At 39.6% G+C, this 23,681-nt stretch overlaps 1 protein-coding gene across 3 annotated transcripts; it reads left to right on the top strand.

Moving 5' to 3' along the window:
• The first annotated feature begins 1,580 nt into the window (after positions 1 to 1,580).
• On the top strand, positions 1,581 to 22,127 carry PRMT9 (protein arginine methyltransferase 9). 3 transcript variants are annotated; one of them, XM_075709172.1, is made up of 13 exons: positions 1,581 to 1,694; positions 2,255 to 2,467; positions 2,999 to 3,147; positions 4,480 to 4,716; positions 5,299 to 5,466; positions 7,377 to 7,479; positions 8,664 to 8,770; positions 12,634 to 12,826; positions 16,530 to 16,713; positions 18,789 to 19,497; positions 20,898 to 21,051; positions 21,513 to 21,635; positions 21,841 to 22,127. In XM_075709172.1, exons 2-13 carry the CDS (start codon positions 2,282 to 2,284, stop codon positions 22,054 to 22,056), a joined length of 2,529 nt encoding a protein of 842 aa, XP_075565287.1. In that variant the 5' UTR covers positions 1,581 to 1,694; positions 2,255 to 2,281; the 3' UTR covers positions 22,057 to 22,127. The 3 variants fall into 3 exon arrangements, with proteins under 3 accessions (XP_075565287.1, XP_075565288.1, XP_075565289.1); XM_075709173.1 differs by lacking the exons at positions 1,581 to 1,694; positions 2,255 to 2,467; positions 2,999 to 3,147 and adding an exon at positions 3,812 to 4,322; XM_075709174.1 differs by lacking the exons at positions 1,581 to 1,694; positions 2,255 to 2,467; positions 2,999 to 3,147 and having other exon boundaries at positions 4,672 to 4,706.
• Positions 22,128 to 23,681: the final 1,554 nt, after the last annotated feature.

The raw sequence follows: 23,681 nt of genomic DNA, 5'->3' as shown, positions 1-23,681 counted from the left end.
CGGGAGGGAGCGAGATAAGGGACTGGAGATGTGGAGCAAACCTCTGAATTTTCCTTCTCACAATCCTGTTACTGCAGTGCAGAGTTGTTAGTCAAAGGCCCAAGACAACTAGGACTTGTTTGTGACTTAAAACTGTGTAGTGCAAACATTATCCTCAACTGTCATTCTTGGGACTTACCAACAGTGGAATTAAAACTAAATTTTAGGAACACCGTTAACTACAGGGCAGTTATAGGCAGTGTCTGCGCAGCATGCAGTTCTTACACTACATCTGGTAAACTTTTAAGGTGGTAGTTCTTATCTGGCAGGCCTGAACAGGGGCTGGATTTAGAGGGTCACTTCTACTGCTGTGTTTGTATGAGCTGAATTACCAGCTTTAAAAGATTGGATGTGGATGGAGGAAGAACATGGACAATGAAAATACCTTTATTCCACATGTGTATATAGATATGAAGACATGGTGAGACAGTTTCTAGTCAATTCCCCATGTTTCACCTGAAAAGTAACAAGCTAAACAAGCATTAAAAAAAGTTCAGAGTTTTGTCTGTACCGTTCTCAAACCTTTTACTTACCAATAAAGATACAAATTTTCTTTCAGTCACATAATGCCTCCTTCTTGTTATCTTTCAAAGCGTTAGCTTTTCTGTAATACTAGTTTCTGGCATTCTGGTTTTTTTTTCTTGGTTCTTAAACATGTAAGTCTTAGCTGTTCCTTTAAGCAAATAAAAGGTAAAGTAAGTTAATATCTACACGTTAAAATTGTAGGAAAAAAAAAAAAAATGGGGGGAAACCTCTTGCCACAAACTGAACAGAAATAAAGATTAAGCAGAATGGTTTTTTCATCTTCCTGTGCGCAATCCCGCGTTAGGCCTTAGGGTGCTCGAAGGCCGCCGTTGGGGAGAGGCGCAGCTCCCGCCCCTGGGACGGAGGGGAGCGGGGCCTGAGCCCGGACCCGCCGGGAGCAGTTTGCGGGACCGACTCCCCGGCGAGGGCGGAGAGCTCCGCGCCTGACCTGGCGGCCGGCGCGCCCTGAGGCCGGAGGGGAGGCGACGGGCCGCCCCCTCAGGGGCCGGCCGCCAGCAGGGCGGGAAGGCACCGCGGCGCCTCACTCACGCCCGGCTCCGCGCCTGCCGCCCTGCGCATGCGCGCTGCCTTCTGCCCGGCACTAAGATGGCGGCGGCCCGCAGCGCGCGCGTCGGCTCTCTGGGAGCCGCGTTCCGTGCCGAGCAGGTGATGGCCCCGGGAGCGCCTGGCGCCCTGTCCCGGCCGCAGGGAAAGCCCCCCGCGTCCTACCCCGCTGCTTTCCCTGCGCCGGGCCAGCGGCCCTGGGGCGCGCCCCGCGAGTGGGGCGGTGTCCGGAGGTAGCGCGGCCTGCGAGGCTTCCCGGCGGCGCCGCGCTCCCCGCCGGTCGGAGCCGGCCCCCTCGTCCTCGCTGCCCTCGGGCCCCCAAATGCGTACGGCAGGCGAGTTTGCGCGGCCCTCCCTGGTTTTGCATGCCCCTGCGTAAATTACTGGTGCTCATTCGAGACGTGGGCGATGTTTGTTGTCATTTTTTTTTTTAAGCAAAAAGCAAAAAAAAAAAAGCCTAGTTGTGATGGTGGTGTGTTTGTTCTAGTCCCTCTCCATGTAACGTTCACTTTCTTCAGCTTTAGGATACATCTGAAAATCCCGAAGACGGTATTGGGCCTTCTTGTGTAAGTAAGCATTAAAGTGGTAACCAAGGCAGTTATAAAAATGTGGCATTAAAGTGGTAACCAAGGCAGTTATAAAAATGTGCATATTTGTTCTGATAACTCTTTAACACTTTCTTATAGTCATGTTGCTTTGTGTAAAATACAGCGTGAGCTCGTTAGCTCTTTTTCTGGGGGTCTTTGCTTTATGAAGATACTTTTTTGAAGTGGAGAAGTTTTAACGTGCAGATTTTGTGGTTGATTGTGAAACTTCTGAGTGCGTGAACTTTTCAGTGCGCAAAACTGGTCAGAGGCGTGCTAAAATAAGTATTACAGAAATTAATTTTAAAAAGCAAAAAAGTGTAACCTGTTTCCAGAACCTGCTCTAACATAAATGTGATGCGCGCTTGGCTTGAATGGTGAATGCTCACTTTAAAGTTGATGGAATTATCAGTGGCATAAAGGTGAGCATGTTTTTGAATGCTTAGGATCTGGGGGGGAGGGAGGATGTCTTTGCTAATGCCAGTGAAAATTAAAATGTTGTTTGATCTGTCAGCTTTGTGTGCAACCTTTTGTTTTTTTAGGAAGAGTGAGTATCTACATCCTTCAGAATGCCCAACTCCAATGCTAAATTTCATAGTAACCATAGAGGTGGTCAGGAAGCTGGCAGGCGGGAGTTGGTGTCCAGGTCTTTGCAGAGTGCTCAGCATTGCCTGGAGGACCAGGATTTTGGAACTGCATATGCTCACTATCTGCTAGTACTAAATCTAGCTCCCGAGTTAAAAACTAGTGTCAAAGTAAGTGCTCTTTGAATTGCTTGAAACAATTTTATTTACTGTATTCCTTTTGAGGCTTTGTGACATATTTTGTGCTTGTGATTTGTTGTATGTAACTGATTTTCCTATTGAGTCTTCAAAATAAAAGCAGAAGACAGTAATAATGGAGACAGCCAGTAAGTTGTTTAATAAGCTCTGTATGTCTGTGGGAAGGGAATTGACACACTTTTCTTTTGGTCTGTGTGTGTCAAATGAGTTTAATAAAAATAGGACCTTATTAGTATTAGCTTGTAGTATAGCATGCATTAATATACATGCAGGCTCTTATTATCCACTGCTGGGTGATGATGCTCTGTGTGGATATCTGAGAGCTTATTTCTGCCTCTTCAAGTGAGCCAACTAACTTGGGATGATAGCAAACGATTGTATGCTGCTGCTTAGGGAAAAGAGGGTGTTCAGGTGCATGTCAGGATACCTCTAGAGGTTTTCAGGGCCCAGTTCCCTACTTCTGGTAGCTACCAGCAACTCAGTGGTATATGTTTTATTTTCCAGGAAACATTTCAGTTTAGCCTCTTTAAATGGGCAGAAGAGCTAGATTCTCTGGCACGGATTCAAGATCTGTTTAACTGTTATGAGCAAGCACTTGAACTGTATCCGAACGATGAAGTGATATGTAATAGTATGGGAGAACATCTTTTCAGGTTTGTGGTAATGTATATTCAGTTTTTGTAAGGTTCACGTTTAGTATTGTCTGTTAACAAACAAGGCCTGATTCAGGAGAGCACATAAAATGTGTTTGAAAGAAGTAAATGCAAGCCTATGCTTAATGCTGTGTAGTGTGTACTGTTGAACTTCAGCAGATCTGTTTGTCAGCTTAAAATAGAGTAGCCAAGGCCAAAATAAATGTTGATAGTCACAGCAAAAGTAAAAAAAAAAAAAAAAGGTAAAAGCACTTTTACTAAGGTAAAAACTTAAAAGCACAGCCTTCAAATATTTTCGAACGATTTATTAAGGAATTACTAAACAAAAGAGACCAAAATTGTGCAGTCACTGTGTTAACTATTGTTGTGGTTAACCTGCAATTTTTGAAGTTCTTCGTTTCTTTCCTGTTAGATCCTTGAAAACTACTGCCTTTGAATACTGTCTTTTAATTCTGGTCCTTCTTGAGGTGACACATAACAGACCTTCGAAGTGAAGAAGCTGGTCGTGTAAACTGTACTATGTAGGGCTGTTCTTAAATGGTTTGAGCTTATGCTTTTATTTATTAGCGTAAAGCATTCCTTTCCTGCTTTCTCCAAACAGTGCAAAACATGATGCTTTGCTGTTGCTCAGGATTCTAAGGTCTTCCGAGACTGGAATTTTTAAGATTGAAATCATAAGTCATGGATCCAGATAGTTTTCATTAGGTTTGCTTTTTGTGATTACTTTGTTTATTTAAGGAACAATTCTCTCAGCATTATATTAAAGTGTGCATGTTTCTTGCATTTCATAGGTTTTGGGTTTTTTCAGTGCTGTCTGATTTGAGAGTATGCTATAGGTATCATAAAAACTTGCTTCCAGTTCACAATTTAGTTTCAAAATTGCCACTTAATGCAAGCGCTGGCAACTCAAAATTTGGTTGGTTTACAGTATGTTCCAGTTAAATACGGTGAAGTGTTTTTGGGGTTTGTAGCATTCTCTTGACCTGAAAAATCTGTGAGACTGGATTGCAGAGTTGCTGCTGTCATATTGTTGCAGCAGGTTCTTGTAAAACTTGTTCTAGTTTGTCAAAGGATGTAGCAGTGGATGAAGACTGGTGCACACGATGGTATTTTTGGACTACCTTTGCATTTTAAAGTGATTTGAAGTAGAGCTGTAAATCATTCTTTTTCATAAGGTAGTATCAATGTTTCTAAAGATAATCTTTCAAACTAATGCAACATATTGCCGTTGTCTTTTAACTGATGTAAGACCTCTTTACAGACCCACAGATATTTACACATACTTGGCAGCTGAATGCATGCTTTCTATTTATTTGTCATTTTTACTATTAGGATGGGCTTTAGAGATGAAGCAGCTGGATATTTTCATAAAGCAGTGAAGCTTAACCCAGATTTTGCTGATGCAAAGGAAAATTTTTACCGTGTTGCAAACTGGCTTGTGGAACGCTGGCACTTCATCATGCTCAACGATACCAAGAGGAACCTTACTTACCTAAAAGCAATTGAGAACGCTGTCCTCTCAGGGTGCAAATCTGTCCTTGATATTGGAACAGGAACAGGTATTTTGAGGTGTGTCATAAGTGCATATTTAGCATGAACTTAATAGAAACATACTTCTTGTCTAAAAAAATTTGGTTGCTAGTGAAAAAAATAGTTTACTTTCATGGCTTTATTGAGACAAAACTTAAGAAAGGAAACAAAGCTTTCAGAAGTCAATGTGTCTGGAGGCTAATGTCTAGTAGTACTTTTTGAACCCTTTTATTACTATTTGTTGCAGATGCTTTTTTTGCCAGTAACTGCTGTATAAACTGAATTACTCCTGTTGGTTTTGGAGTTGTAATGTCATGTGTCCTGTTTTTAAGTATTGAGTGGAGTATAAAGAATTGGTTTAGCATAGCTGGGGGAGTATCCTTATGCTACCTGTATTTTTTTTTTTTCTTGGTGATAGCATATCAAGGGGATATTGATTTGTGCAATATCAGTGTTCACATGAGATGTTGGTTCCCTTGATGGTGATTTTTAGACTTGAACTGTGTTCTTAGAAATACGAAGCAGATGCAGAAATAGAACTTAAGAAAACTCAGTATCTTGTCATGCTTTACCTAAAATGATTTAAACTGGAGGGGAAAAGCCATGATTCTTGTTTTTCAGTATGTTTGCAAAAAAGGCAGGAGCATCCTTTGTCTATGCCTGTGAATTATCAAAAACAATGTATGAACTTGCCTGTGATGTGGTGGCAGCAAATAATATGGAAAGGGAGATCAAACTTCTTCATCTGAAGTCACTTGATATAGAAATTCCAAAGCACATACCTGAAAGGTACGTTGTTGCGCTCTGTTGTGATATTATTTTTAATTTGCTCTTAATTTCAAGAAAATAGAAAATACCCTGTGACCTAAACAGGAGATAACTTTGCCTGTGATATTACCCATAATGTGAGAAGGTTCTCTTGAACGTTTTTATAGGGCAATGCAGAAATGATAACATGTGCTTTAGATCGTACTAATTTCTATGGTAGATCAACAATGTCATAAATTAAGGAGTTTAATTTTTTGACGGTGGGAGCTTTGGGATATATGCAATTATATTGCAGCAACAGCAAAAGAGAAATTAGATTACTGCATCATAAAAGTCATTTTAACACACTTTTATTCTTAACTTGTGGCTCACTTCTGCAGCCCCTGAATAGGACGGAGATATGTAATAGGGCCTGCAAAGGAAGACTATTTCTGGGACGTACCACACCCCTGCAACTCCATGTCCATTTCTGTATTTGTCAGAGATCAGAAATTGCAGATTATCTGCCTCTTCTGATCAGGAAGTGAGGGAAACCCAACCCTCCCCTCCCCTCTGTCCCCTAAGGAGTGTGCTGCTGTGTTTGGGGGTGAGAGGGTGCCACGTGATGTGCATGGGTTCCTGGTTGGTTGTATCTGGAAGGCTGGCGGTGGCTGGGCTGACTCTAGCTGTGAACGCCAACACCCTGCCATGGGAGGGATCCACAGGGCTTTGAGTGTGGCTTTAGATATTGGCGTAAAATTCAGTGGAAGGGTGTTGCAATTTGTCCTGTGAGAACAGGTTTTTGTGTTTGTGTTGAGCTTTTTGTTCGTATATACACATCTGACCACCTGTCTGTATAGCAGAGATCCGTGTGCTTTGGAAAATTAAGTAGGTCATTTTTCCAATATTAAGTAATGTCTTCTAAAGCATAGTAAGAGCTACTGGGGCAAATCAGCAGCTTGCAATTGCTCTTGGCAAATGAGAATTTGATCAGCATTACAGCTTTCAGTATATGTGATCTAGGCTTTTTATGCTACCCTGCTCCTCCCTGCTCACTATCCCATTCAGCAGGCGTTCTTCAGGAGGATCTGTAAATTTTTAGCAGGTAGAAATCTGAGGGGATTTTTGTTTCTTTTGGTGTATGCGAAGGACTAGTTTAGCACTTCAGCTCACTGCTTCTAGGGATGCAGATTAACTGTGGGAAAGAAATAATCCATTTTACTTTTAATTACTAACATGTAATAAAATGTCTGGTGATGGTACAGGCTCATAATCTGAAATGATGAAGCTCCCATGGTTTAGCATGCCAGTCAAGCCTTGTCTAATTGTGTCAGCTGAGCTACAGTAACTGATCATATGTGTCCTCTTAGTGTATATGATGAGTTACTGGATGTCACCTGTCAGGAACAAATCGTTACTGTTCTGGAAATGTCTTGTCTTACAATGCTGTATGGTTTTTGGTTTAAATCCAAAGGATTTAGGATTTTAGGGTCCATTAGTCTGTGTAGTAATTTTATTGTGCTTTGATTATAGGGGATTTTTTAAATTCCCTTTTTAACACATACATGGATGCATACTCTTGCACAAGACTCAAACAAAATACATATTCTGCAGTATCACTGGCTGTGTGCCCAGGCTGAAACATCTTCCTGTTTTGGCTAGATTCTTCCCACGCAATTTATTTATAAATGCTGAACAAGAAGCTTTATGGTAAACTCTTGCTCAATATTTATTCGCTCTTATCTGCATCTTGAATAACTCTTAACAACAATTCAAAACATGTCATTTGTTGGAAGAATTACATTGCCCATCTGTATTGAAACTTCAGAACGCTGGTAAAAGTTCTGCTCTGAGCTCACATTGGTATGGTGGGGTTCTTTCTTTAAAAGAATGATTGTTAACAAGAATGTGTGTTATGCATTATATTTAATGGTGTTCTTTTTCTTATCTAGAGTTTCGTTGGTTGTCACAGAAACAGTTGATGCTGGTTTATTTGGAGAAGGAATTGTGGAGAGCTTGATACATGCTTGGGAACATCTACTTTTAGAACCAAAGGTAGGTGATGTGAGTACGTATGTGTAAAGGGATTCCTATTTTGATATATATTTGTGCATATATATGTGTGTGTGTGTGCACGCAAGTGCACACATTCACAGACGTGAATGAGGAACAACTGTCTTGTAAATATTTCATAGCTATTGATATTTTAAAAATTAGTGATCTGGGTTTGTTCTATGAATTTGATTTTGGTGAAAGGCGATGAGGCAGCTGCGTACGTTGTACTTCTGTGAGCTTATGTTCTGAGTAGGCAGGTACTTGTAATGCATGTTTCCCTGATGTAACCTTCCATCATACAGAGATGGTTCACTCTTGATCACTGTTTATTCCTTCCCCCCACCCCCCTCTTTTTTTCCCCCACTTTGAAAGTAGTACCAAAGGGGTTTGTGTGTATTTTAAAGGCACTATTTTCCTGCAAGCTTGATTACAACCTGGTCATTTTGAGATACCAACTAGTAGCAGAAAGTCATGTCAGTCTAAGCAGAAAATGCTGAATTATGGTAGAATTATTTCTCATCATAACACTAGGGAATAATCAATTATAATTTGGTAAATATGCCATATCCTTATGTTCTTAATTTACTTTTGCTAACTTTGAACTTTTTTGGAAGACTGAACAATTCCACTGGGTGTCAGATTTTACTTTGTGTATTTTGCATATTAGCTAGCATAAATTAAGCAGAGTAATATGACAAGGAGTCTTACATGGGTTAACCTCTGTTAGGTCTTATGAAATAGAAGAACTTTTATTTTGATGTTGTCTTGATTCCAACTACTTTAAAAAAAAAAAAAAAGTCTTATCTGTCTGAAAGCTTTTGTATTGTATTGAACTGAAACTGATGACATCTAGTGTTAAGTACAGGAATGATGCATAAAGGAAAGGTCCTCAAATGTTTCAATATATTCTAACAGAATACAAATTAAAAAACACTTTTAGAATTACACAGAGGAAGTAGTAGACTGAAAAGTAAAGCTGAAGCATGAATATATTGAAACACAGTATTTAAGAAACTCCTTCAATGGTCAGCTGGAATGACAAAGACCAGAAACGTTACTTGTCACTAAGAACTTACTGATGTTTTGACTCTAATCTTGAATAGCTCATTAATATGTAACCTAGGCTTTGTAGTAATGGTAGAAATAGGTCATTGTCTCATTGCATGTTGTTCATGTTTTCACAGCCTAAAAATCAAGATGTCAGTACTGGAGACTATGGCAGAGTTATTCCTGCAAGTGCTACAATATTTGGGATGGCAGTGGAGTGCAAAGAGATACGTAGACATCACAGGTATGTTTAAACTCTAACACAGTTTGAACCCACATTTGTTATTTGGGAAGAGAGACCGGTGTTTTTTGTTGAGGATTTTTCATTTACTGTTCTCTTTATTTTTTGGATGGCTGATTATCTGTTTCACTAAACAGGTTTCTGCTCTCACCCTCCCCACCCCTTTTCCAGACCTTTTTTTTTTTTTTTTTTTTTTTTTTTTTTTTTTTTTAAAACCCCTTTGTGGTTCAGACTTTCTGGATCACTTCATCAGAAACTCTTGATTTTCAGTTACGCTGACATACATGCCTTTAACACATACTAAAGAAATTTAATTCCTTAATAGTAAAATTACTTCTCCAATTTATGTATTGGAGATTCTTGGATTAACACTTGGCCTTTATCCTCATTTTGCCCACTTTATAATCTGCTTCGTACCTCACTTCTGGATTTTGCCCTTTCAGAGGATGAGGACAGGATTTTGTAAAGCCTACGTGTTAATAACCCCACCTAGCATTATCTTTTTGAATATGTGCCTTGCCTAATTCTGAACTAGCATACAGTAGGGTTTCTTTGCTGAGACCAGTTCTGACTGTTTATCACTTTCATACTCACTTTTATTCTCATCTTCTAGGACAGTATCACTGTATGGAGACAGTCTCTGTCTGAGAGGTTTGGACTTGATGTATTTTGTTTAGGATTAATCTTGTTGCAGATTAAAGAAAACACTAGCTTTTACAGGAGTTTCAGTGTACTGAAAAATGAAAAATAGCCAGGCTGCCTCAGTGATTTTTCTAATGCAGTTTACCTGGACAGTGGCGAGAAAGAGACAAGTTCCCACAGTAGATGGTCATGGAAGAATTTTCTTTTAGGAGAGGTTAATCATTCATCAATTAGAAAATGGGTTTTTGCCTTGAAACATGGCATTGACTGTTCCTTACAAAATTTAAACAAGATGAAAGTTAATGTATTGTAATTTTGGATTGTTGAATTAACAATCAGTTCTAATAGTATAGCTTAAGGTCAGGTAGCTAGCAGGACTGAAATGACTGCTGCAAATTAATTATATGCTATAGGAAGAAGAAAAATGTCACTTTTAAATTTCCTGCCTTTATTGTTTGAGATCCCTTTTTGCTCCAGTAACAATACCCGTCTTAAGTCTATTTTATCAAGTGCTGTTAAGTGTTATGTAAAACACTTGCCTATCCTCAGATTTAAACTGTCCACATCTCTTTGAATTATTCTTATGTGCGGTCCCCACATTTCCTTAAGTGTTTTCATGATCTACAGCAAAACTTTGGGGTTTGGATGTTTTTTTCTGAGCTGGATACCTAATGAAATAGCAGTGTGAAAGTACCTTTTCTCATGCTTTATATATCATCTAGCACAGTTTCTGTATTGTACAATTAATGCAACTTTTCTTTGGGCTTTTCCTCATGATTTAATTTCTTTTTGAGTGGTTATAAGTAGATGTAGAGCCCAGAAATCTATGAATATCTGAGGTTTTTTTTTTTTCTGAAGTACATTTAAAAGTGCGTTTAGTTTATCATCAAACACTGATTTATCTTGCTGAGGGAGGGAATCCCCTTTCACTCCAATTGTTGATAATCTTCCCTATCACAGTCATCTGTCTGTGTCTGATCTGGTCTTCCGCTTTGTAGTCTGTCCCTTTGTTTTAGCAATTTGAAGTTATGCTGCATTTCTTGTGCTCTGATTGTAAAAACAAACAAACAAAAGTTTTTTTCCTAGGATCTAGTGAAATTCTAGAGAAATCATACAAGTTTTCTTGTAATTCTGTTTTTGGTGCACTTAAGCCAACTTTACAGAAAGTTTTGTGTTGTTTTACCCCTTACTGTAGCTTTACTACCTGATGCTTTAGTAATAATTGTAATGTTCCTTTACTGTAGCTGGTGCTGCTTCTACCCATTGCTTGTGTTCCCTAGAATGACTATAGGGCCTAACTCTGCAGTGGTGTTACGTCTTTTTTTTTTTTTTTTTTTTTTTTATGGTTAACTTTAATTTTCTCCTGAAGTCATTGCTCTCTCTTTGAAGGGGTTGTTTCACATACGTGTGACGTGTTTACTTTCAGAAGAACAAATTAAATGACAAAGTTGTAAGAAGACTTGTTCTACTGAGGATAAATTCAGACTTCCACAAAACTTTTAAGATACCGGAGTATACTACATATTGTTTTTCAAGTTTGAACTAGATATCTTTCAAAAGTCACATGTAACAGTAAAGCAATATTCTAGAACCTAGGTCTGCTACATTAGTGCATCTACATTTAGTAATTTTGAATAAAATATGCCAGAATATGGGTTAATTTACTAATTTAAGTCACTGTAAGAATTACAGGTTTCAGGGTTTTTTAATGTTTAATTTTTAGTCAGTTAGGCCCCAGAAGGAGAGGCAATAAAGTGGCTCTACTTCTGTGCTTATATATTGAAGCCAGAAGTGTTCATGATAATATAATAATCTGCTGACCTCTTCCACAATATAGGCCTTGTACAGCAGCTGTTCTGTTTGAGTTGTATTTCTTTTAAAATAATACATGGGTTCAGTTTCAAATGAAGAATACATTCTCATCCTTGTTGTTAAAATATCTAAGTTACTTCACTGAGTAGGTGAGAGGATTGTAATTGTTGATAATGTTGCTGTATTTTTTAGTATTTATTGTGAAGTACTTACTACTTTGTGCTTTCTGTGTCACATATACTTCTATTGCTGGGGAATCTGCTCCAAAGATGGAGTCTGATTCATTTTTGTATTTTAGCTACGTATAATGGTCAAAATATATTTGCCTAAGACTCCAAGTTAGAACAAAAGGCAACTTACTCAGTTCTGCAGTTGTGAGCTTCAAGGAGATGACTGTATCTGATGAGATTATCAGACAGCCTGTCTAGTCATCCTTAGTTATAGGGAGATCTTTTGCAAGGAGGGGAGGTCCTGAGAAACTGATTCAGAATTGAAAATAGTTCTAGAAATAAAAATTTAACTAGTTGTCATTTGGACTTTGCTAGATCTCACTATAGGAATGTAGATTTGCTTGATAGCTGTCACTTAAATGGGAAACACTAAGTCCTTCACAGACAAATGTGCTTTTTCAGAATAATCTAAAGTGTAGCTTGTGCCAGACTTGTCTCATGTAACTTCCTGACTCGTACTTTGAAAATGAGAATAAATCTTAAGTCCTCAGACCTAAAAGATGGACAGTGTATGTAAGTAATTGTTTTAAAGCAGTTACAGCATTCATTCTTCCTTGAAGCTTTTCGTATAAGGTTGTTTCTAGAAACCTAATTGATCTGTCTTACAAGAGAGGATACATGTATTCTGAGTTGTGAAAGCTTTTTCCACTAAGAAATCAACACTTAGACTTTCTTTGCAGCTATGCGACTATGAAAAATGCCTTATCTTGCATAGATTGTGCTTGATAAATATATAGAAGTACTAAAAAATGAAAGTATTATGTCAAAGAGACTTCAGAAATACCTTTTTCTATTGTATATCTATCTTTGTTCTGACTACTCTGTTCACCTGAAAGAAACATCTTCATTATCTGTCTAATGCAGCAGCAGAAGAAAAGTTTTATTTGTTCTTATTATCACAGGGTATGCGGCCTTTGACAAAGGACATATTGGGCTTTTTCTCAGTTTCTAGTGACAGCATTCAGTTCTCATTCTTGAAAGTGATGTGCATTTTCTGTGCTTTAGAGCCGCTCTGAACATAACAAAAACCCCACAGAACTGGGTTTGGTTTTTTTAGTTTTTCTATTCTTACACTCTGGGCATTTAAAAATACTTAGCCAGCCTGGGAAGCATTTCCTTTGAGGTTTTTTTTGGTCAAATTATTTGAAGTTTCATTTCTTCCCTTTTTTCCTTTACTCCCAGAGTGGGAACGCAAGAAGTTGCTGGCGTGCGCTTGCCAAATTCACTGCAGTTCTTTAGTCCAACATACGCTTCCGCTGGTTCAGAGGAAACTGTCGAACCTTACACCACTGAGAAGCTCAGTCGTATTCCTGGAGGTTACATATGTCTGACAGAACCCTGTCAAGTAATGACAGTAGATTTCAACAATCTGCAGGTAATCTTTTTTTTTATGTCCTTTATAAGTAATCTATTTATGAATAACAAGAGCCCCATATCTTATTTGCTTCCCGGATCCAATTTCAGAACAGTTCACAAGTACAAAGCTGGCAGGGCTGTGCTGAAATCCTCTGCTGGTTTTAGTGCTTGTCTGGTTGTGTGGTGATGTGAGTCATCAGATGATGATCTATGAGTTTTTGAAGGTGGAGGGTTTTTTGTTTGTTTGGTGTAGTTTAGGGAACTAAACTAGCTCACCATAGGATCAAACAACTGCCAGCCTCAGTACAGGGAGGGCGAGGAAGAGTGCAATAGACCCATCTTAAATGACTTATGCAGCTGTGGAGCTGACTTAGTTTATTCCTCTGAAGCTAGAGTCTCCAAGAGACTCTTGAAGACAAAAGAGAAAGGATGTATTTTACATCTGGCATAAAAATGTCTGTAAGTGTTGATGGGTAAGTGTAAAAGAGAGAGGAGATGAAGAAATTATCTTACCCTATTCAACCAGTTTGATTCCACCAATCAACCTCTTTGGTATCTTATGGTATTTCTTTAATATGGCGTTCTAAAATAGGGTAGCTTTTCTGTATTTGCACAAAATACATTTGTATGCATATACTAAATAGGCCTGAACTGTAAGGCAAGGAACCCTGATCTCTGGTGTGTTTCTTGCTCTTTGACCTGTGTTGAGGAGTTAGCATTGAGTCAGAGCTTAAAATAATTTCATTTATATAACAGAATCTATTCTTGGCTCCTGCTTGGCCAGGAATTGCAGTGTTTCTGAATCAATAGCTTTTCCTAGTTGGCTTGTCTGACATCCTGAGATTAAAAATGAAATAAGACAAGGCTCTTCAGTATACTACTGGGAGCAATCTCTCTGTGACCTAATGTTGCTTCTGCTTCTAGCATCAATAAGGAATTATTACTGTCATCTGAGAGATGCCTACTCTTAAGCATCTGCCTGCTGGCAGACATGTAAAGATAATTTTAGAGAGTAAAGAACAGTGTTACTCTAAACCATGTTTCAGAAGTGCTCCTTTGAAGTTTCAGTTAGACTAATGGAGTGTTCCTGTCATGAAATGGTAAGATATCATAAGGAAAGGTGAAGGGAAGAAATGCAATTAATTTATTTGGAATCATTGGTTACTGTTTGTTGTTACTTTGTCACTGGGCAAGTACAGCAGTTCCAAACACTGGTAGGTTACTTTCAATCTGTTTTTTTTGTTTGTTTGTTTGGGTTTTGAGGTTTTTTTTGTTTTGTTTTGTCAGGACCACCCCTGGATGTTCAATCAGTGCAGCTAAAAAATAGAAAAAAAAAAAATGTCTGTGCTCCCATTGGAATTAAAAAAAAACTAATATACTTACAAACAGTAGCAGAATTACTAAAGATTGAAATTCGGATAAGAAATCACTTAGCACTAGTAAGGTAATTTCGAAGACTCATTTTGTAAATTTGTATTTCAAATAATGAGAGGGATGTTGCAGTTATTCTGCTCGTACTAACTATCCAGACCTAAATTGACAGAAGTGAGAAAAAGACTTAAAATGTGGTACAGCAGTGTTTCTCTTGAGTTGTAGGAGGCTTGAAAGACATCGGTACAGGTGGGAGAAATAATGATAAGAAGTCCAAATTTAAAAAAAAAAAAAAGTAGCTGAGTTATCCTGATTATTATTGCTATTATTAGCAGCAGCAGCTGCTCAGTTCCTCCCAGGCAGGGGAACAAGAAGTGGCTATAATTACAGGCTGCAGACACTTGCACCTAGCCAGGTACTTACTACCTGCGTGCATGTTTGCTGGCAGCAGATCAGTGCCACTGGGAGTGGAAGCGAGTGTTTACCTCAGCAGCCAGTAATTAAAGCTCAGTCTCACTTTCAGGCCCTAAAGGAACTGTGCTCTTGCCAACAATTACAGATACTGGCTCTTTCTAATTTTCCTGAGAAGTTACTGTGTGCAATATTTGAGAAATTCTAGATCAAGACATAGGAAACTTGATAACTGCATTCTTTCTGTAGTCTTTCCTTCTATTTGTAGTCCCATTTACTTTTTTTAATGCAAGTTATCTTTTTGTCATTCAGAGGATATATGTGGCATAGCAGCATTTTGGATTTTTTACTGCTTATTCCTGTTGTTGCTGTATTTTTTTTTGCTGTCCCTTTAACTACACTCGTTGATAAATTGCCATCCTGATGTGCTAGAGCTGTTCAAGTCTGTAATTGTAATAAATAATAGAAGAAGTTTATGCAGTAGACAAATGTGAGGAATAAATACGGGATGAGCAGGGAAAGCTGAAATAACTGCCTTCAAGTGGGTTTTTAAGTGTTGTGTGCCACAAGATAGGGATGTAACAGTACAGTTACTAGAAACAGTGGATGAGAACCTTGGGCCTGCTGCTTTTAAGGGATAATCAGGAAGAATATTTTTATATCAAATACACTTCTAAACAGCTATAAGTTCACAGAAACCGAGAAACATGTATGCTTGTGCTCTTGCTGTCTCGCTTCAAGGGGCTTACTACCAGGAAAGCTTCAACTTATTACTCTTTTCCTCTCCGTTTGAGGATGTACAGGAGAAACAACTAGCAGCAAAGCACTTTTATTGAAGAGCAGTGAGATCTTATTATGAGCTCTATTGGCATCCAGTAATTTTAACATGTGCATTGTTCAGCCATCTCTCAGTTGTGAGAAGAGAGGTAGACCAACTCTTGGAGAACACAGAATGAGAATAAAGAGGGAAAAATAAAAAATGCAGCATGTGAGAGCTACTCATGTTCTTAGAGTGGAACTTCTCTTTTGCCGTGCGTATTTTAAGATTGAAACTTCGAGAGGACAGATGTTGACATAAGCAGATCAGGAAGCTGATAAATGTTTAGGAAAGGCTGTTACTAATCAGAATGGTTGTGACTAAGAGAATCTTTGGTCCCTTGTGCTTGACCTCCTGTTAATTGGTTTATGCCAGAACTGTCTTAAGATACTAGAGATGGGCCTTTTATGTTTGTGAATATTGGTAGCAGAAGGTAATTACTGAGGAAAATAATTGTAATAGGAATTAAGTCTTCTTCCATGTACATAGTCAAACCTTTTTAGGAGTATTGGAGAATTTATAACCTGATCCCTTTAGGGGAGATCTTAGTTCTTCCCAGTAGTGAAATTATACATGCCTGAGCTTTCACACAAAGCCTGTAGCCCAGGTAGCAGCGAAAATATCCTCAAAGATGTTTGACTTCGCGTTTTTGTAATGATTTTGCCGAACCTCTGTTCGAGTGAATTCAGTGCTTACGTACATATTTCTAGAACTGATTGAACACAGGTTTTAAGTGAAGCATGTGCCTAAGCATTGGCTTGAATCTAGCCCAAAAGACTGGCTCTGTTTTTATTACTTCTCATAAGGAAAGCCTTGCTAGTCTAAAGCCTTTCTTGCAGTTGTCAGTGTTTTTAAATATGTATGTTCTTAGATGTAGGCATGTTTCTTTTAATGGCTGATGGATGCAGATTGGTCATGTGGATAATTGCACTTGCATGGGGGAAGACAGTTCCTATGCTAGTGAATACTAATGATGATAACTGGTATTGTAGCAGCTTGTTAACTTCAGGTTTCTGCTGGATGCCCTCATGGATTGGTGCAGAAATTTGGGTGACTTAGTGTAATAAAAAACACTTTATGGAAAGAAACTCTCACACTTTTTCTCTCTTTCCACTTTGGTCAGGAGCTGAAAAGCCTTGCAGCTAGGAAGCCATGGAAACTCAGCCTGCCAGTCACTGAAGGAGGAATACTAGATGCTGTTGTGGTGTGGTTTGTACTACAGCTTGATGATGAGCACACTCTATCTACAAATCCCTGTGAGGAAACTTGCTGGGAACAGGCAGTCTATCCTGTGCAGGGCCTCCTTGGTACGTCCTGTGGACTTTTCTGTTGTGGTGCATTAGCTTGGTTTCATTTTTGTTTTGAGCTACTTAGGTTATCTTGGAGATGAGGAAGTGGCAGCAAATAGGTTTCAGAGAAGTTCAACAGCAAGTAGCTGTGAGGTGGTTCGTGATCGTGTTTCTGGACTGTAGTGCACAGTCCCTGTATCAGGGCTTGTTCATGGGACTCTGCTATGAAGCAGATAAGGGACCTGCTTAAGATCTGGGAGCACACTTCATTAAGGTGTTTTTTTTCTATACTGAATTAAATGCATTGTGGGGCAACTCCAAAAAGTGGGGCTACTGATTGGCTCTACTTAGTCAAGATGTGACTTATGAAAGGGGGGTGGGGGAGGTGAGGTAGGAATTGCTAGCTGCTACTGCCACAAAAACAAAACTAAACATTCCCACCTACCCCTCACCCCCATTTCGGGCTCAGCTTGAATATTGTTCCACGTGCACACAGTGGCAGTGTCATTTCCAGCAGCCTCTACTCTCCATTCACCCATTTTCCATTCTCCTGTTTCATAGAATCTTAGAATATCTCGAGCTGGAAGGGACCCATAAGGATCATTGAGTCCAACTCCCTGCCTCTCACAGGACTACCTAAAAATAAATTGCGTGACTAAGAGCATTGTCCAGATGCTCCTTGAACTCTTGACAGGCTTGGTGCTGTGACTGCTTCCCTGGGGACCCTGGTCCAGTGACTGACCACCCACTCAGTGAAGAACCTTTTCCTAATGTCCAATCTGAACTTCACCTGAGCAGCTTCATTATTCCATTTCCTCATGTCCTATCGCTGGTCATCAGAGAGGAGATCAGCACCTCCCCCTGTGCTGCCACCCTTGAGGAAGTTGTAGACTGTGATGAGGTCACCCCTCAGCCTTCTCCAAGCTGAACAATCCAAGTGACCTCAGCTGCTCCTCATAAGTCTTGCCCTTGAGACCTTTTACTATCTTGGTCACCCTCTGGACAAACGCTAATACTTCGATGTCATTCTTATATTGAGGTGTCCAAAGCTGCACACAGGACTCCAAGTGGGGTCACACCAGTGCAGTGTAGAGTGGGACAGTCGCCTCCCTTGACCGGCTAGCTGTGCTGTGCTTGATGCGTCTCAGGACATGGTTGGCCCTTTTGGCTGCCAGGGCACACTGTTGACTGATACTCAATTTGCTGTCCACCCAAACCCCCAGATGGCTTTCTGTGGGGCTGCTCTCCAGCCCCTCGTCGCCCAAATTGTACATACAACCAGGATTACCTCATCCCAGGTGGAGAATCTGGCACTTGCTTCTGTTAAATTCCGTACAGTTGGTAATTGCCCAGCTCTCGAGTCTATACAGATCTCTCTGTAAAGGCCTCTCTACCCTTGGGGTAGTCCACAGCTGCCCCTGATTTAGCATTGATAGACAGTAGGGGCAGCTGTGCCATGGACTGGTTCAACTGAAAGTGTAGGGGAGGGAAGAGACTCTTTTAGACTAGGTTGCCATTGAAAGAAATGTTTGTCAAACTATGGCACGTTTGTTTTGAAATTCTGGTCTGTATCAGTGGATTTACTTTCTTAGAACGTACACAGAGAGTATCCAAAGACTATCTTGAGCTGTACACCATAAATGTTCCGGTAAAATTTATTTTGAATAGATTACCCTTTCTAAACTGTAGCTGTGGTTTTCCATGTAACTACAAATTTACCTTTGTCTACAGGAGGTATTAAAATGTAAATAATATTTAACATTTCAAAGCAAAAGCAATTTCTTTACCAGAATGTTTTTGTTCTGCTCTGCTGTTGACAGAACACTTAAAGTAATATCTATTTATCATAGAAAGGCTTGTTTTGCAAATAAATGGATTTTGCCTAGTGTGGGACAGTTTAAAGCAAATGTTAATGTGCAATCACAGATTGTAGCTTGTGGGGCTACAGACTAGAACAATGCTTTCATACACACTAGTAACAACTAATGAAGAAACGAGATAATGCCTTTTTTTTTTTTAAGTGCCATATGGCCGCTTCACTGATGTTTGCTGTAAAGTAACTGACACGACTTTCTTTGTGCTGTTTTGCCAAGATTATTCTGTGAAGAGTGGAGATACTGTGATGATGGAAGTTTGCTGCCAAGACTGCTACTTGAAGATCCAGAAGATTTCTTCTTTGACTTCAGAGTGTGGGATGGACTTCAGTGACAGAGACGACACACTGAGTTTGGGCAATGAAGCTGAATTATGTAATGCTTTGGCTGGTCTTCAGACGACTAGCAAGCAGGATGGCAGTGGTCGAGTATGTGTGCTGGAATCCACAGAAATAGCCCTGCTGAACAACGTACCATACCACGAATGCTTTAAAGCTGCCATGGGCAAAGTGCTGTTGTCGTTAAATCCAAGTAAGGACTTGCAGTCCATGGATGTTGATGGACATGGCAGTGGGATGAACCTCCAAGAGAGTCAAAACAAGAGCTCTCTAGATGTGGTTCCTGATCCTTTGTACATTTTAGATGTGTCCGAAGGCTTCTCCATCCTGCCAATTATAGCTGGCAAACTTGGATCGGTTAAAGCCTACAGTTCTATTGAGAAAGAACAGCATCAGGCAGCACTTAATGCAATTTCAGAAGCTAACCATTTCCCTAAGGAAACATTAGAGTTTTGGCTCAGCCACTTAGATGAAAGCATGGTACTACAGAGACCCAAATCAGACAAATTATGGAGTATTATTATCTTGGATGTTATAGAGACATCAGGTTTAATCCAGCAGGAGGTGATGGAAAAGGCTGCAATATCCAGGTACAGTATAAATGGACAAAAGTATTTCTAGAAATCTGTAATTATCTGAAAACTTTTGAAAATATTCCTTCTAACGACAAAATTAGTCATGTTGGTTCTGTAGAGCAGGAAAAGCTTGTTTTCTGAACGGGTTGAACCTCTCAGCGTGTTTCTAGTGTGACCATTGTATACATGTATCTCTTGGGAAAAAAAAAAAAGTGTCAAGATACCACTTTCATAGACTTCTTTATATACTGTATGCAAGAATATGAATGGAAGATCTTACTGCTTGGTCTGTCAAAAGTTCCCAGGATAGCCAGCACATTAGTAATAACTGAGGTAGTTTTTAGTGCAAGGTTAGAAAAGCCCAGATTCACATGCGTGTCAAACTGTTGTTGGAACAAACTGGTACTGCTGAAAGACAAAGACATGGTGTTAGGACAGCCAGGGAGGCAGCAGCAAAGCTAGCTGTTACCCACGGCAGGAGGGATGGGAAGGAATGCAGAGCAAGAGAAATAAAATAATGGAAATAGGTAGCTAAAAAAGAAAATGCAAAAGAGGTGTATCCCCTTTTGTGGTGCTAGGGAATCTTCTGTTCATCTTCACGCTTAGCAATGGCAGAATATTCCAGACTACTTATGTTCATTACCTTTTCTAAATCTTTGGATGAAAGATTTTTTTTTGCTGTAAGAACAAATGGGAAATTACTCTGATTTTTATCATACGCAGACTCAAATCTGTTGGCATGAAAATACATCCAACAGTGCGCTACTTAGCTACCCAATTCCTATGAAAAGCAGCCTGCTATAGGAAAAGGAAACCTAAAAGAATCTGTATTGAATTGGAGGTGTTTGATATTATGCTGAATGACAGCTTCTGTTGTGCTGCTGCTCTCAGCAGTGTGATGTTCTGTAGCAAGAGACCAAGCAAGGCTCAGGTGTTTTTTCAGGAACAAATGCTGTCTCCTGTATTGCTGTCAACTTTAGTTGAACACTTCAAGAAGGGTGACTTAAATTCCCACGAGGTTTTGTTTCTCTGTGGGTATGCTGCCTCCTTAACTGGTGCCCCCCCGCCCCCCAACAGTAGGTACTTCCTGACTTCCAGTTTTATTAAGCGTTTCTGCCAGTCCTTCAGTATTAGATGCTGGTGCTATGAATAAATCCCACTATCTTCATCTTGAAATATTGCCGTTTCCAATACTGACACTGAGAAAAGATTGCTAGTACCATAGTTTAGGTATTATGTGACAAGTTTTCCCTTTTGGTACGATACGGCTGTCTGGGCAAATGGGATCAAACTCAAACGCTTATGAGCACTTGACTTCAGAGGAAGAACTAGTGTGCCTTTCTTAAATGTAGTTAATGTTCTTTCATTACTGTTGAATGACGTGCTTTAGAGGTGAAATCTCTCTCATTTTACAGATGTTTACTTCACAGTGGAGGGAAGATTTTCCCACAGTATGTGTTGGTATATGGCATGCTTGTAGAATCAGAGTCTCTGTTACTGGAGAGTGCTGTTCAAGGAACAGAACCAACTCTTGGGTTTAACATAGCCCCTTTTATCAACCAGTTCAAGGTATGAAGTTGGTGGGAGTCTTCCAGGCACAGTTCCAAAGCCTGCAGCTGCCTGGCTGTTTAGTTTCGGTGTAAACTGCAAGAAAACTGAAGAGCTGAAACTTTTTCATATTGTTGAAGTTATCCAGAGAGATTTATGTGACCAGATGGGGACCTTGAGATGAAACTAAAATGGGTAACATTTGTTTTGGAACTGATGTGGGAGAAGTTTTGTGTGAGTAATGAAAGATGCAGCGTTACTGTACAGAAGAGTGACTGTGCTGTTACTATCTCCTTCATCACCTTGTATCCTAACAGTCACATTTCAAAAGGGATTTGAAGGGTGTATTTTTATTTTGCATTTTGGCTGTCTCTTACAGGCACTACAGTAATTCCTAGAAACTTCTGCATTATGCTTAAGTCTTGTAACTTTTCATTTTTTTAATGACTATTGATGCCTGAAGTTACGGTGTATGCTCCTAGGTACCTGTTCGTGTGTATTTGGACCTCTCTACGTTACCGTGTCTACCCTTGAGCAAGCCAGCAGAGCTTCTAAGGCTGGATCTCATGAACCCTCTCTTGAACAGCTCCAGCAAAGAAGTGAAGGTGAGTTGGGCGTACATAGAGTTAGAAGTGCGCTTCACTGCTGTTCTGCAGAGCTGCTTGTTAATTGCTCACCTTGGCTGAAAATTTCAATACAAAATTTACTTGTCTGCAGGTATCTCTGAAATGGATTGAAATGGTTTGAACTACTCTGCTTTCTTATTTCTTTGAAACGGGTGTAACTGATTAATACTTTAAATATTTTTAGGTACAAATTTGTAAGTCTGGCCGAGTCACTGCAATTCCCTTCTGGTATCACATACATCTAGATGAAGACCATAGCTTGAATACATCTGATGAGTCCTCGCACTGGAAACAAGCTGCAGTTGTTCTCGATGAGCCCATCCAAGTTCAGGCGGGAGATGAACTTGTGCTTGATGTTCAACACCATAAAAGCAATATTAGCATTACAGTTAAACGGTGAAGAATGTGTGAACTGAGTTGTGGTTAATTACCTATGCATAAATTGACTGTTCATAACATCACTGATGTTAATTTATATTAAAGTCTAAATTTGATCTACTGATCAAAAAGGCTGTTTTGTTGCTTTAATAGTAGATACTTAAGTTCCACTGATGGGCTAGAACTTGCTCCGTAAGGCTATGCTTACCAAGCATTGTCTTCACTGCAGCAAAAACCTGATTGCTGGCGATTGCAGCGACTACAACAGTGGGACAGACTTCTCTTGCTACCACATCATTTGTAGTAAGAAAAAAAAGCATCCAGATGCCGGTACCAGGAATAAACAGCTGTGCCTGTTCAGGATAGACCTTGTTTCTCAAACCGTAGTTCCCGTTCTCACTTGCCAGAGCATCCTGCTGAGGTGTATTGAGATGTTAGCCTTCTGGTAGGGACTGCAACGCCATTCCAGTTGCAGTAGCACAAGTTAGTGCTGCACACAGACAATTATAAAAAGTTGTAAAGGAGTGCTGTTGAATAACTCAAGTTGTATAGTGGAAGGTAAAGCTAGCAAGCTCTTTAGAATCCCTCAGAGAATAATTTTTGGTGATATAATGGGCCTGAACTCTTGTCTATATGAAAGTTGTATAAAATATTACATCAGTCATCACAGTACTCCTGCATCTCTTCTACAGCATTATACTTTGGTTTAATGCAGATAACAAGTTCCTTCTATTCAGTTTATATCCAAATGGAAGACTGACGAAGCTTGTAACTCAGCATTGATTCTGCCTCTGTATCGATAGGAGGAAGACTGTTAGCAAGGTATTTCTGTAGCTAAGTTCCTTTATACTGTGCTGTCAATTCAATGGAGAAGAGGCATTTCTCTGATGTTTCCTTAACAGGAGCCTGTATAAAGAGCCATCCACAAATAAATTGTCTAGAATCTCACTGCATGCAAGATCCATATGTACTCTTCACGAGGTCAAATGTTTCAGATAGGCTCTCTCAGTTTAACTTCAGGGACTGGTGGAGCTGTGGTTGCCCCAGCCTGCCGCTGAACCTGCACCTGATAGACTGCTGTAATGAAGTTCCTTCTAGAAGAGTGGAGGAAAGGTTTTTGGTTTGTGTTGGTTGTTTGTTTTGGGTTTTTTTGTTTGCTTTTTTTTTTTCCAAAACAGAGATAATGACTGAGTCAAGTTTTCTGAAGATAAAGTAACTGGATACCATCCTTTATCCAAGGGGTACAATGCATAACAAAATATAAGTGAATTACAATGGGACAGAGGCTTTTCATACTACATAGAAAACAGCTTTTCTTAAAAAAATAAAACACACACACCCCCACCACCACCACCCCAACCCACCCCAAAAGAAAAAAAACCTGTGATCCATAAAATCTACTGTGTGACACAACTAAACCTAGCAGGTGCAGGATATTTTCACCAAAGTGCAGTTTTGTAGAGGAATGTTTAGGCTTTTCATGCTGGAAGACCTCTGATAAAAGCAAAACCATTAAATAATAGTGGTTAGGTATATTTATTAAGCTTTTTAGCAATTAGTAAGACAATAAAATGAGTTAAAAATTAAAAGACATATTCTACTCTTACTCAGCTTAAGTAAAGGGCTGAAAATGAGTATTACTGAGTT

This window comes from Pelecanus crispus, chromosome 4 (assembly GCF_030463565.1).
Source record: "Pelecanus crispus isolate bPelCri1 chromosome 4, bPelCri1.pri, whole genome shotgun sequence".
Lineage (NCBI taxonomy): Eukaryota > Metazoa > Chordata > Aves > Pelecaniformes > Pelecanidae > Pelecanus > Pelecanus crispus.
The sequence above is the reverse complement of the archived record's forward strand: the minus strand, read 5'-3'. Positions and strand labels throughout refer to the sequence as shown.

Excerpts from the sequence above, each read along its gene's own strand:
- PRMT9 (XM_075709172.1), top strand. The coding sequence starts at position 2,282 with ATGCCCAACTCCAATGCTAAATTTCATAGTAACCATAGAGGTGGTCAG. Across the intron at positions 8,771-12,633 it reads GAGATACGTAGACATCACAG|AGTGGGAACGCAAGAAGTTG; the intron begins GTATGTTTAAAC and ends CTTTACTCCCAG. Across the intron at positions 12,827-16,529 it reads TAGATTTCAACAATCTGCAG|GAGCTGAAAAGCCTTGCAGC; the intron begins GTAATCTTTTTT and ends CACTTTGGTCAG.